The sequence below is a fragment of the Anas acuta genome, chromosome 14 (genome assembly GCF_963932015.1).
Source record: "Anas acuta chromosome 14, bAnaAcu1.1, whole genome shotgun sequence".
NCBI classification, from domain to species: domain Eukaryota; kingdom Metazoa; phylum Chordata; class Aves; order Anseriformes; family Anatidae; genus Anas; species Anas acuta.
In genome coordinates, this window is record NC_088992.1 from 15,343,627 (window position 1) to 15,358,631 (window position 15,005).

General features: G+C 39.1%; 1 protein-coding gene across 4 annotated transcripts in view; it reads left to right on the forward strand.

Moving 5' to 3' along the window:
• Positions 1 to 1,125: 1,125 nt before the first annotated feature.
• Positions 1,126 to 15,005, forward strand: part of SLIT3 (slit guidance ligand 3) — a 522,497-nt gene continuing 508,617 nt past the window's right edge. For 2 of the 4 annotated variants that reach the window (XM_068697690.1, XM_068697688.1), the window contains exons 1-2: positions 1,126 to 1,605; positions 1,692 to 1,946. In XM_068697690.1, the coding sequence (XP_068553791.1) occupies positions 1,762 to 1,946 (185 nt within the window). In that variant the 5' untranslated portion in view covers positions 1,126 to 1,605; positions 1,692 to 1,761. The remainder of the gene's footprint in view (positions 1,606 to 1,691; positions 1,947 to 15,005) is intronic. The other 2 variants (XM_068697686.1, XM_068697687.1) reach the window with 1 other exon arrangement.

A 15,005-nucleotide genomic window follows, 5' to 3' on the forward strand; every position in this document is an offset into this window, starting at 1 on the left:
ACTGCACAGTGGAATGCCATGTCCATATCTTATGGTGAACATCTTTGCGTTTTTTTCCTAGAAGCCCTCACCTAGAATACTAAACTTCTATGTTCATTGAAAAACACATTTTGAGCAGAGCCTGAGAACTTGAATCCAAACGTAACTGAAACCTGTAACATCTTTGTTGGAGGTGGCTGTGGGAGCTTCAAGGGACTGCTGGTCTGGTTCTTTGTGGGACCGGGGAAATGCGTGCTATCCCAATCTGCATGAGCAAAGCCTTGCTTCCACTGTCATGGGCCACTCCTTGGTGATGTAGAGGCAGAACAACTGTTGTCCATGAAGTATCTTTATTAGCAATGTGTTATGCATAAGTTTGCCTTTGGAACTGTCTTTAGGTGTGCAAAGTAAGGAACTGAATATTTTGAGAGGGTTTTTGTGACTTGTATACAGCAGCTTTACTTTTTTCATCCTGTTAATGGTCTTACGACTTGGCTTGGGAAAATGCTGATTTGCGTGTCTCCCAGGACTCCAGTTCTTCCAAGCGATCTCTAAATGCCTATGGACTTTTAGGACACCCTGTTTTTGCGTGGTTTTTAACACACTTTGGCTACAAGGTGATGAGCAGCGCCGTCGGTCAACCCCCTGCCGGACCTATGGGATGACTGCGTTCAGCCTGCCCTCCTTCCCCAAACCTCGCTTGCCTTCAGCCTCTGATGAAGGGATGAAGGTGTGGAGAGGTGAAGGGGGCCACCTGCGTGGGGGCAGCGCGGGGCCGTCGGTGAGCGTCCGCCCGCGGCCGCCAGAGGGAACTCGGGGAGTGCGGACGGGGCGAACAAAAGGCGGAGGAAGCCCCGAGCCCCCCGCAGCCCAACTCGGGGCCGCGGCGTGGGGGCGCCGAGGGCCGGCTCGGGGCCGCGGGCTCCGGCCCCGAACACGGAGCTTGTTGGAGGGGGAGGGGGAAAGAAGCGGGGGGTGGGGGTCACCCACCCACCGGTGGGACCCCCCGGCTCCAGCGCAGCCCCGCACTCCCCCCTCCCTCCTCTCCGAAACTTCAGCCGCCGCCTGACGTCAAGGTCCCCGCAGCCAATGGGCGCCGCGGGTGCGATTTTGGGAGGGGGTGTGTGTGTGTGTGCAAGGGGGCCCCCCCTCGCCGCGGGCGCTCGCCCGGCTGCCGTCCGTGCCCGGTGCAGGGGAGCGGGCGGGCGGGAGGCAGGCAGCGAGCGCCGCCCCCTCCGCCCCCCGGCCGCCCCTCGCCGCCTCCCGGTCCCGGCTCCGCCAGCGCGGGGCTGCGGGGGAGCGGCGGCGGCAGCAGCGAGCGCGGCAGGCAGCGCCCCGGGGGCTTTTACCTGCTGTGCCCGGCTCTCACCTGCCTGCTGCCCGGCTCGTACCTGCTGCCCCCGGCGATGCGGAGCGGGGGAGGCTGCCCGGCACGCCGCCGCCGCTGAGGGATGGTCGGCGGGTGGGCACCGCCGCTTCCCCTTCATCCGAGGACGCGTCTGGCTCCAGCCGGGTTGAAGTCGCTGCCTTCTGGTACCGCTCGTAAATAACAGGAGGAAACCTGAGCCCGACAGGCGGTTCCCCACCTTCTTCCACCTAACATAACCCTCGCAGCCGCCTTTGAAGGTTTGCTGGTGCTCCGGCGATGATGGCAGTGGTGGGTTCCCTTGGGCTGTACTAAGAGCCTCTTGTTTTCTTTTCCCTTCCTTCAGAGAGGCATTTCATCTTTAAGGGCCGGCTGTTCGCGCACACTTTTGTACCCGCTGAAGTGCTCAAGAAACCATGTTGGCTGGTGGAAGAAGCGCGTTTTTGTGCCTTGGAACGATCTTGAGCTTTTGGAGCTCCGCAAGTTGGATGCCTGTTGGAGGATGCCCACATAAATGTACGTGCATTGCTTCCAACGTGGATTGCCACGGACTAGGACTCAAAACTGTACCGAGGGATATTCCCAGGAATGCAGAGAGACTGTAAGTAATAAACGTTAGGGGCTCCTCGAGTACTTGTTCAAACACCTGGGATGAATTTCTCAACACCTGCCTATCAGCGCGGAGTACATAGTTACAGCAGTTTAACTAATGAAACACGGATTAATGTTTTCAGGAGGGAAGGGGAGGAGCTTTTCAGAAGTTACAGGTATCCTGCTGCTGCTCTTGCTTTAAAACAAAACCAAACACTAAACCCAGCATTTTTGGAGCTTCATAGTATTATTTTTTTTTTTTCTCCTCAGTTTAATAACCGCTGATTGGGATCTTGTTGATTGGGTTTTGCAGTGACTTGCATGTAATGGAGCTTAGACCTCTACCTGGAATGCTCCCAGCAATAATCATTGTCAATGCAAACACCAATTTCATATGCAATTAGAAACCTGGATGTTTTCACCTGGTGGCTGGTAGCAGTTTCTCCTTGCATACTTTCACAGCATGGTGACTTCATCACCATGGAAAAATCGACTACTGCTATAAACTAATTCAAATGGATAAGAGGTCACATTAAAGCAGTCTCTAGTTTCTGTCTTAAACTGCCAAAGTCACTGTTATGAGGAAGCTGGTTATTTACTTTTTAATCTACTTTGGTAGATTAAAAAACTGCTATTTATGGCAGCAGTGTAATATTGTGGGGTGCTTCAGACCTCAGCACAGGAGAATGTAATCAGTGTGTGCAGACAAAATTTGTATTATTATTTTATTTTGTTTTTTAGTGGACTGAAAGCAAACTTTTGAGATCCACAATACAGTTCTGGCACTCATTTGGCACAGAGGACAGCATCTCTGGCTTTGCTTAATGCACAGCATATGGCATACTTCAGAGAATGCCCAGTGCTAGATATGAAGATGTCCAAAGTAGAATCTTAAACAGAGCTTCAGCGTGGCTCTGCGCTGGGCTCCACTGATGGTCTAAGAGAAGTGCAGTTAATTGTGCCTTATGTAGATTAATGGATAACTTAAAATGTTTTAAAACTTGCTGGCAACAACTGCTTATACTATGGCCTGATTTCCTGTTTTATTTCCTTCTGGGCCATAGACATGGGGGAACTTCAAGCGTATTTTCCTGAAGTAAGAAAGCTAAACTAGGTTACAAAGCTTTCATATATAGATGCCTTTCAAAGGCTAAGTTCTGTTCCAGAGGGAAATTTTATAGCATCCTTGAAGGTTTCTAAATTACTTTTATAGTGCTGAGAGATCTTAAACGATAGCAATGTGCAGATTTCTTACTAGGTTGTTCCACCATATTTAATGTTTTGTGGCCATATCAGCCTTTTTTTCCACCCCAGCTGTGTGAACAACAGCTTTCAGATAACTGTTACAGAAAGCTTAACTTCTGTGCACAAAACTCTGTACTTTCTAAAACTGATGGGTAGCAACTTGGCAGTTTGGAGACCAACAAAACCCCAAAGCCAAACAAACACCACCCCTCCCAAGCTGGTCGTATACCAAGCCAGTAAGAGTAAGTGTAGATGTGTGATAACACAAATGTTTTGTATGCTTCATTGGTGGGGTGTGTTTGGCTTAAGAGTCAAGGGCTGGGATAAAACATTTAGATTTCAGGTTAGAATAATCCACAATACAAGGTTAGTTGGCCACCTGAGAACTGTTTAAAGAGCAATACAGTAATTTGTAATTGTCTGTGTTTTACCAAGGCTGAATTCACTGTGTAACTAGGTTTTCTTTGTGAGAACGTACTTAATAGAGATGTTAACTTTCCTTGCCTTTTGTGAGAAGCCAAGCTGAAAGAGGAAGTTTTTTGGCCTTGGCATGTTAAGTGTTAAAAAGAATGAAAGAACGTGTAATTACTGTGCTCTTGGGCTCTTGGTCCTGATAATTTTTGGTATAGTTTACAGATTTAAGTTTTAGATTAATGTCTGCATGATGAACAATTCTATTTCACAATATTCAGTTTAAATCTTTAACCTCAGAGATAATCTACTGATGAGCGATATATCTATATCTATGCTCCGTTTTTTTTTTTTGATTGGTTGGTTGTGTTTTTTGTTTTTGTTTTTTTTTTCCCTTTTTTTAGGAAATAGTGTATTATTGGAGCATTCAGTGGCTGAAACCTTGTGGAAATAACATACAGAGGATCATACAGTATTTAAAAATACAGAACATGTTACTAACTTCACTTTTTATTCTCTTAGCCTGCCACGAGCATTGCACTGTTTTTGTAAAATTCACTGTCGTCTTCAATACAGCAGTGGTTTAAAGCTTGTATAAATTCTTTTAAATCTAGATTGCTACTAATTGCACTAACTTGTATTTTCTCCTGTGATCTTTAGAGGGAAAGACCTTATATTCTCTTGAGTCTAAGTTCTGCTCTTAGGTAAAACATCAGTCAGCCACTGGATATATCCAAGTGTCTCATTTTCTCTGTGGTCCATGGACTCCTCTATCTGTGACATGACAGTGGGTTGGTATGCAGTCTTAGCTAGTTTAACTTAAATGAAAACAAATTGATTGCATCTGAAATGGCAAAGATACTTTTGATCTCAGAAAAAGTGTTTGAATGCTGGGAAAATAATTCAGACAAGTTTCTTGAGGGCCACACAGCAAGTGACTTTTTAGACTCATGTTGTCTTCTGTCTGCAGTCTTTTGAGGTAAAAAATCCACCAACCAGTTCAAGTTGGAAACTTTTGGCTTTAATTAATAAGAGATCTAACAGCACCACTTAAAATATTTTGCCACCAAACTTTTAGAGTTATGTTTGTACAAATGTTACAGAACGTTTTGGCTACAGGAGCCAAGTTAAATATTATTTAAATTTGCATTAATATGAAACCCAAGAAAGCTAAAAGTGTAACATGAAGAAAAAATGATAAAAAGTCTTAAGGGGGTAAACATGTCTTCTTGAGAAGTTCTATTAAATAAATTAGTGAACATCTGATATTGCAAGAAATGAACATCACCAGAGCTTTGATTGCTCATTCTTCATAATAAATGTGGTGTGTGTTTTTCTTTTTTTTTTCAGTGCTTTGAAGATGCAGTTTTTATAAATAGTTGTGCATGTGATTTATATCTTGAAGGGAATTCACAGATTAACCAGTGATCATAGATCATACAACTAGCCTAAAATTTTCTTTATACAGTTTCATCTTTAATAGTAGCTTTACAAATATAGCAAGTAGTATTAGGTTTGTGCTGCAGTTTACCTTGTTATTACGTTCTATGGCAGTATCCTATTTATCTGGTGTAGACTGTAGTTTTTAAGAAGTTAAGTCTCATGAAGACCTAAAATGCAATGAATGTTGTATGCTACTGGTTCAGAGATGATTCAGTCTGGAGAAAATAAATGAGTGGGGAAACAAATGTGAGTAAGTTCCAGGAATCCCTGGAATAACCTATGTCTCAGAGAGGAAGAGAGAGACATGAAAGTAGGTCCAAGATGCATATGTGTAAGTGCAAGAGTAATATAGCTGACCTTCCAGTTTGTTAGTAGTTACTGATCCATTCCGCATTTGCTGAGTAACTTAAAATCCTACCAACAGGGTTAGAGTTAACTGTCAGGGGTGCATGCAATGATTGTTACATCCAAGTTCTGCAACTGAGAATGTTCTGCACAAATAATGGAGACAGAAATCACAGTTTTGAAATTAAGATTATGTAAATGCATCCATAAACATCTTGAATGTTTTACCTTTCTGAAACATTCCTTAGGACTGCTTCCTCAGACTTCTGTCATCAGAGTTTGTTTCGCAGTGCTTCAGTTCTTATATGTGCTCTGTATTTGTATAATTTTCTTCTGTAGATGTTTTCTATAGATGTGAAGTATTATACATGTGTGTTTTTATAACACTTAGTGCTGATAGTCAAGTTTAGTTTGAAATGGTGTAAATGTAATGAGCAGATCAAAGCCACTTGATTAATGGTTGCTGTGTTCAACAGCTCTGAAAGGAACAAGTAAAATGGACAAACTGCTTAGGGGTGTTGGGTCAGTGTGTGTTTTCTGGTTGAATATGAAGGATGAGTCTCTGCATTTTTCCTCCCACTCATGTCTAGTTCTCTCTCTATTATAAGCACATTGTGTGTGTGTGTGTGTATGTAAGAGTATACATATATACATACATTTCTTTGAAGAATTTAGCCATGTTGAATTCTTCAATTTATACTTCTGGCTTGGAATCTGTTTTAATCGATAGCTCTTGTATTAATTTTGGTCTTTGTTTTGTCTTTTACTTTGGAGGATTCTTTACCTTTCTAAATTGATAAAGCTTGCAGGACTAATCTGTTCTGTGCTTTGCCTGAGTAGCTAAATTGAGTATGTCCACATTTAGGTGCAATTTAGAAGCTTAGTCATCTGCTTACTCTGGAGTTTTCATGTGGTCTGGGGTTTGTTATACAAATATATTATTATGGTGGTTTTGGCCTAGGTGCATGTAGCTGCTAAAATTGCACTGTCTTATGTCTTCAACTTCCTCATTTTTTCTTTGAATTAAATCTAAACTCCTGTCTCGGATGTTTCCATATTATAGTGGAATACAGTGTTAAACACATGCAAATATTATATTGACTTGTACATTGACTTTCTGTTTTTCTAGGATTCTTCCCACTAGGGAGTAGCACTTGTTTGTGTAGTAATAATCTCCGAAATCCTGCATGGGGCCTTTTTTTCCTCCCTCTAGGGAATGTGTCAATGAGTAGACATGCATGGCTTTGGCTTCCAAGAGCTTGCTGTCAAAGGTAATGATCTTGGGAAAACTTGACTGAGTTGCTTAATTTAATTTGGCTAATTTCCCTTTACTAACTTAATGCTGACTGCTTGTGCTTCACTGAATGTGGAAATGAATTTACAGGGGATCAGAGTCTTGTGCTATTAAATTTGTTACCTTGTTTTGAAGTGATCGAAACAGGAAGAATGATGAAATTAGCTATTATAATTCTGGTAGCTACATAAGGAAACAATAGCCATTGTCATGCTGTCTGTAGTCCCCACAGATTTGGCTAGGATTCTGAAATCCAAGGAATCAGATTATTTAGTGCACATTTCTTAATGAATGAGGCTGCTCACTTTTTTATGATCTTACCTTTGTGGCTGAGTTATTGATTCCTGCAAAAGAATTAGAGGAATGGCAAATAACCCCTCTAATGAACATCTATCTTGTTTTATGTAGTCCTAAAGTACAGACAAGATGTAATTTTTTTTTTCTTTCTGGAATTTCTGTGTGTTCTTGGCAGGGGAGTGTGTACCAAAGTCAGTGTAACTCACCTGTATGAATGGATAATGATACAGAAAATAAATAAATCTTACTCTTGTGTTCTTACAGGTATCTGTATAAAAAATTCCTTGATTTTAGTTGATTGTTATGAAGTCATTTAAACTTCATAGGGAGTACTGTCAGTAGTCTTTTGGAACATAACTGCCATGCCTGTTTTATGTATGTTTCTTTATAGCTCAATGCATTGCCAGTTACGTTTAAAACAAAGATAACCTGTTCTTCATGGACATTAACATGGGATATGACTTGCTGTCTGTGTTTTAGTAATATATAAGCTACTCTTTAGCTTCCATAGATCAGAAAGAAGATAGTTTTCCCACATAATCTCACAAGATGCTTGGGGTAGCCATGTGGATTTAGCACAACATCCTGGCACAAGATACTAATAAGGATATGCAGTGAATGAGTTTAGGCAATTTTACAGTAAGAATTGGGCTTGTTTACTGGGAAGACAGTTCAGGAGACTTAAATCAGGATACGCTCTATACCACGAGCTAATAGCTCAAATGACTCAAAACTTCATTGTTATAACACTTTTTGATATTGTTCCTGTGGTGTCCACAGTGCTTGCTTTTTTTCCTTTGTCTGCCTATTGCTGCAGCTAATCTTTAAAAATGAATAGCTTTTTGCCTGGTGGTGGTCTAGTAGGATCCATTTGTCCTTGATTAGAAGATTGAATCATCCCTGAAGAACTATGGAGAATGGAAGCCATTCCTTAAATATTGCAGTTATGTTGGCTTACACTTGATCCACCAGGAATGAATGGAAAACAACTTTGCTCTGGGTTCAAAGTTAAAAACTGTCAGGATTCTTTCCTATTCACAACTGTATATCTGTTTGTTTTTCTCATGTATCGTCTGCTAAAGTCAGTGTAAATTTCTAATAAATTTTCTGAAGACTGAGCTTGAAGTGAGCTTTCTTTCACCATGGCTGAGTGCTGCAGAGACCATTCAAGTAATGTTTCAAGCAAAGAAAGTAATTTCATTTGTGTTTAATGTAATTAAAAAGTAAATCACTCTTCCCCCTCAGTAAATTTGAATCTTTTTTTTTTCTTATTTACCTATTTCTCTAAATTTGAACCTATGAAATCTAAATCTTTCTACTGAACTAACATATCTAAATGCAATTCTGAATGAATGTGAACTGCAAGTTGTGCAGCCACTTATCTTCAGAAGTGTCTGCAGCCTCATGAGAAAATAAGTTTTAAGAAACTCTGTGATTAAAGAGATGATTGCTCTTTCCTAAGTAAACCTGAAACACTCAAAAGAGTTAGGAAGAGCACATCTGATATGGGACTTCAATTCTGACATAAGCTTCACGGTGTCTTGTAATACTGCAACTACTGAATTATCTCAGATGTTGTGTTAACCTTTGGAAGAGGTTGTGGAATGTTCTTCATAAGTAACCTAGTGCCTCTTAGTTCTTTTACCTGTTTGCTCTCTGCAAGTACAGATACTGGATCAGGTCAAGAATTTCTGTGGCACAAAGTTGAAACACCTTTCAGCAGCTGGTGACAAACTGAGCCCGTGTGCCAGTATGCTTCTCCAATGCTAGCAGAGCTTGTATTAAATTTAAGTAGAGGCAGCTTTTGTCTTGAAGCTGTAGGAACAAACGCGAATCCTCCGTCTTGCTGTTCAACAGCTCCCTGAAGGGAAGCTCTCTTTTCCTCTTTAGGTTGTTTTTCCATGCCTGCAAAGACAAAACAATGTTTTATACTCATCGAGTAGAGAAAAAGCAAGCTTCTAGCTTCAAGTGAGGACGGAAGGTGTCAAGATAACTGGGGAAAAACTCATGTAAACATCAAATGACAAAGCTACCTGAAGAAAAATTATATTGGCAATGGCACTAGAATGAATGTGACATTCATTTAGGTGATGCCTATCTGTTTGTTTGTGTTCCAAAGAGGTGTAGATGAGCAAGCAGTCTTGTTCAGAAAACGTTGTATAAAGGTAAATTTTGTGCCCCATGGTCTTGTGAAGTCTTTGATAAGTCTGTAGAACATGCCTTGTCTCCTCTCTGCTCCTTGGATAACAGGAAGTTCCTCCTCATTCTTGTTGATTCAGCTACATTATTGTAGTTTAGTATGGATTTAAGTTTAGGGTCTGCTGTTATCATTCCTCTCCCTTTTAAGTTCAGTAACAGTTTTTTTTTTTTTTTTTTTTTTTTTTTTTTTTTTTTTTTTGACAGTGTATGGCTGTATCAATTTGACTGTATTGGTTTATTTTTTTAAGTAATTCTCAGGATAAGGAAGGGCTGGGCTCTAGTAATTTTCTGTTTGTGACATGGACCAAGAAGTTTAGTTTTCAATATTTTTCAATTCTTTACTCAAGAGACCCATAATGTTTTATTTTCAGATCTTCTTTCAGTGTTGTCCAGTCAGATGTATCATTTAATATGTTGAATGGCTTTCAGGAATGGAAAGAACTTGTTCTTTTCCACTGGGAAATGGCCTTGTAAGCAACTGGCATTTTTTGTAATGGCACTAAATACATAATAGGTCTACTCTCCCCCTATTATAAGGGGGATAGGTCTGTTGTCTTGTACTAGCAGAGTAAGTTTTGGATGAGTTCTGAGATCCATATCTGTAACTAAGAGTGAAAATAAATAGGGTTTAAGAGTCTGATTGTTACCTCTTTGCCAGTTATTTCAGCCTTTTTTTTTTTTTTTTTTTTTTTTTTTACCCCAACTGAATCTGGTCTGTCAGTTGTCTCTGTCAGAATAAATTTGTCCTGTATTTCAGTTTTACACCATCTGTTTGGTGGCTGCAATATGTGTTTTTAATCCTGTGATTGATAGATTTCTGGAGCTTTTAATTAGATTTTTACCTTTCTATCTCGGAGTTGCTTCTTTTTCTGAGACCTTAATCTAATTTTGTCCCTCACAGGGGGAAATCATTTGAACTGATGCTTACATTCTTTCCTTCCCTGTCACTGATGTAGGGAGCATTTTCAATAAAAAACAGTTATATTAAAATGAAGAAAATACCTTGCTGTTTTAAAGCTGGTTTTGACTTGATTTTTCCATCGCATTTTTATTAAGATAAATCTGCAAAAACTATGTGAAACTTCTAAATTGATTTCAGAATTGGTCTTGCTGGCAAACACACATTTCCCTGTGTTTTCCTGAAAATTTGTGATACTGTTGCAGAAGCAATTCTTAACTTATGTCAGTAGGACTTTTTTTTTTGGAGAATCCTCAGTGCTTCCTGCAGAGAGAGGTCAGTAAGATTACCTGACTATTGAACTGTATGGTGAATGATCAGCCTTGTGGAAGTAGTATCAGGTTACTAATGAAGTTCCTCAAACACCTAATATACGTATTTAAAGCCTGAGTAATTCAGACAATTTTGGCAGATAACATTCTCATTAGGCCAATACCTTACCGGCTGCTACATGTACCTCTGCTCACTTGCATTTGAGGTACAAGGCTGTTAGCAGTGATGCTATCTTTAGGAGTTTAACAGATATGCTTCAAGCCTCTTCTGCTGTGTGGGGGTACTCTAGTCACCTTACGGTGTGACTGTACATGTAGGCAATCACCCAAAAGAACAAGACAAATCAGCTGGCTGTAATTTTTTCAGAATGTTTTCTCTGTACTGTCACAATCGTACCTGTCTGTGCAGACAGATCAGCTCTTCTATCTTAATCAAGGCTCCATGTGAGAGGGAGGGGGAAACTTCTCTGGAGGTTAACGCTTTGAAAATCAGTAACTTATTTTAATAGTCTGTGGATGTGGTTGTAGAAGGTGGTGGGTGTTGTTGGCTGGTGACAAACTCTTTCTAGATGTATTTCTTTATTTGGTTTTCCATTTTCATGCTCTCCCATTAGAGGAACTGCCCCCTTTAAAAAGAAAAAAAAAAAAAGAAGAATTAAAAGTAGTTTTGCAATTTTTTCTCTTTTGTGATGGCAAATGAAAAATTTTAATGCAAGTTGGACTACTGTAGAGTTGAGGTCAGTATCTGTACTGATCAATACTGTTTAATTTCTTTGTCTCCACCTCTTCATTTTTTTTTTTTTTTGTCTTAGCTGAAAGGCCTTTGGGGCCACCTTTCTTTGTACAATGCTTAATGTGAAGAAATCTTGAATGGTCATAAGGGTCCTTCTAGGCATGATGAAAATGGCAACAGTAATAAATTTCATATTACTGAATTTAAGGTTCCCATAGCCAAAATCACAGTCTGTAAAATGCAGGGTTTAATAGCTGGCTCCAAACTGCTTTTCCAAGAGCTGCATTCTGTCAAGGCTGGTGGCTGCTTGATTTGCAGGGAGAAAAAGGGAAAGTATGCTGTCCTGTGAATGAACATTCTCATGAAATGTTTCAAAAGATAGGCACTTAACTACTGGAAATAATATGCAGAAAGCAGAGGCATAGGTGCATTCTTGTGCATACTAATAGTTAAGGAAATATTTCTCAATCCCTGTTCTTTCAGTTGGTCTTTTCCTTTGTTCCTGTGGCTGGTAAGGAATGTGTTAGTTAACCTGTATAAAATAAACTGATTACTAGATTGCAAGGTATTACTGCCATATGTTTCTATAGGGACACTATAAATAACCTTAATAGTTACAAAAGATACAAATGGTGATCTTGTGAGCCTTACTGACTTTTGCAGGTTGTAGTAAAAATAAATGCTTTAAGGTAGTCGAACCTACTCTATTAATGTTTTCACTGAAATCTTTCTTTTGGTATGCACTGGTGAATGATGAACACTTTTGGTATTTTAACAGCTTTTAAACTTGGGGAAATAAAAAGTTTTGTTTGGCAAAATGGCTATTAGCAGTGATAGAGTAGCTAGTTTTGCATAGTATGTAATATCAGCCTAATGCAAAAAACTTGGAAAGGTCTTTTCCACAAAACAACTTTCCCCAAAGTAGAATAGATTCTAATTCCTACTTTCAGTTTTTCTTCAGAGATTCCAAAAATGTTATTTGAAAGTTGAAAAGAAATTACCCTGGAATTTAGTAGTTGAGTTCCTTGGAACATGCAGTTCTTTTAAGGATGGATGACCAAAAACCTCCAACACAGAGGTGTCTGTAAGAACATAATTTCACTTTATATTAGTATTTTTTCTCTTACACTAAGGGAATAGTAAAGAGCACAGGATACTTTTCTGCCAAAGATTTCATTGCCCAATCTGTTTGCTTTAGAGTATAATCTGCAACAGAAATCTCATGTAGCAGATGTAGTCACATGACATCAAACCCATTAAAATTACCACTGCTTATGCATTGGTCATCCACAGATATGGAGACACTGAAGTGTAATACAGTTGTGTTGTTCAAGGATCACTTAGATCACTTTTTAGCAAGGAAAAGGTGCACCCTGAAAGCAGTTCAAATGTATTGTATCTTCCTGTTAGTTATGAGACATGCTTTGTGTTGGACTTGAATAGAGTTTTAGGAATTTAGGGATTTTTCCCCTGAAATTTATTTTGTCTGTATAGTGGTATTGCTTTGATTGGAACAGGCATTATATTAAATGTGTTTTGAAATGCTGATTTCAGAAAATGCTGGATGAAACATGTTGGTTTGGTGATGGTGGTAGTGGTTACAACATCACTTAGTGAAGTGAGAACTGGGTTACAGGCTTCACTGAAATAGCTGTAGAGTGATGAGAAGAGGCTAGCAGTCTCCTCCTCTTGAAGTTGTAGAGCTGGTTAGAGATGGTCTTTTAATAATATAGCTGGGGAGGAAAAGAGAATTCATTAGAAGGAAATAGTACAGGGAAGTAATTGTGCATTTCTGAAATGCCTAACTGCAGTAGGGTTGTAAGCTGGAGACAAGAATACAGTGGTGACACAAATCCCAGAAGTCAAGCTCTTGAGCAGAGAAAGTTTGTTTTCCAGAAATGGCAGTGGATATTGCGAAGCAAAGCCATAAGGCAGAGGCTGGTTCTTGAGGCTGAGAAACACATCTGGATATAAGTTTCTCAGATAAGAATGTGAAAGTATAAGAAACAGGCCTGCAATCCTTTGGAGTAGTGATTTTTAATAGCTAACATATGAAAACGCAGCAAAAGATGAGGAGCAATCGTGTGTGTGTATTTTTCCTGGGAAGTTCTCTAGTTTAATTGCTCATGAAGATTGTTAGAAGTTGGAAATGAATTATTCCCAGTTGAAGTTAACTTCATTTTACAAAATAATTGTTTTCCAAGGTTATTCTTTCATTGTTCTTAAGTATGTAAGAGTCTTAGTGCAAAATGGTTTTCATAATCATGAGTAGTTTCAGCAAGTCAAAATGTCAAATACATGTGCTTGGTCTTTTTCAGAAACAAATGAATTTTGTGTCCATTTAGCAAACACGGTAGAATCTATTTAATTTCACTCCAGAAAATATAGTTGGATGAGGATGGGGGATAGGGAAAGGGAGAATATACTTGAAAATAAAGAAAATTGTTTGTGGTTGTAACATCTGAATGCTAACTTTGTCGAGCAAAACATCCTTCAAAATTACATTTTATTTACTAAAACTGTTCTACATCTTTTACTGCCACTCCTTGGCTTAATCTTCTCCTTAATGGCTCCAGGAGATGTGTATATTCGGCATGGTACTTCTTAGAAGGGACAGAGTTGGCGAAACAGGATGTTTCTGAATTTAAAAGTAAAGGAAAAAAAAATCCAACCTCTTTTACATTTCCATGAAAAGATCTCCTAAGAAGAGTTTCTGATCTGTGCATATCTGAAAGTGAACAAGGAGTTGAAGTCAGTTCTGTTTTCTTTTCAGACTTCACTAAAATCATTGATGTTTGTTGGTAGAACATTTTTCTCAGGCCATCAAATGTTACAGTAGCCATCATAATAGATGCAGGTGTGAAATATCTGAAGTCCTAAACATCTAACTGTATTGGTGAAGAGCAACTAAACAGATGATCAGATTCTTTACCGAATTATATTCAGTAATATACAATGTAGTTAAATGAAATACATACTTGTATATAAACATGAGATATTGCCTCTGAAATAAATTAATGTGAGTTTTCCTGAACTTTACATGCAGGTTTTTTTTTTGTTGTTGTTGTTTTTTGTTTTTTGTTTTTTTTTTTTCCCCAAATGAGCATGCAATGCTTGACAGTATATAGATTTTAGAATATAAAATGAATGAAAAGGCCAAGAAGTCAGGGAGAAGAACAATCTTCTGAAGAATAGTAACCTTTGTCAATCCTGGTTTCTTGCTTTGTTTTCCATTTTTTAAGTCCCCAATTAACATTAAAGTAGCATTAAACACACTGGAGAAATTCTTAAAAAAATTGGAGAAGTATCCAAGTTTGCCATAAGTTGTAGTGAAGATTTTGATGCTAAAGCATGTTTATTCTTGCAACATTTTTCTGAAGTTCATTTATCACAGGTTGTATTTTACATTGCCTAATAAAATATCCCTGTTTTGAGATGATAATGTGAATTAATTTGTGTCTCAGAGAGCGAGATACCTCTGAAGCCCAAATGGGATGAAGATTGAAGTGCAGGCACTTATTTATGTTCTGAAAAGACCATTTGGGCCATGCTTTTATTTAACTATCAAATGGGCGAAGTTTGACATTCTCTGGCTTCTACCTGTGTAACTGTTTAGTTTTTGCAATAGCAAAGGACTGATGTAACAGCCTTTCATATCCAACCAGCCGGTATGTTTTGGTTATGAAAGATGAGACAGTTACAGGAGTTAAGTAGGAATGGTTAGTTATACAAATTCAAGAACTGAAAAGAAATAACATGAAAAAATGTTTTTGTGTCTGTGACTGTTAACCTTAATTGTGTGGTATTTTTCTTCTTTAGGTGAATGAAAATAATACTTGAACTAAAATGACACAGTACTTGTTGCTCTTTAT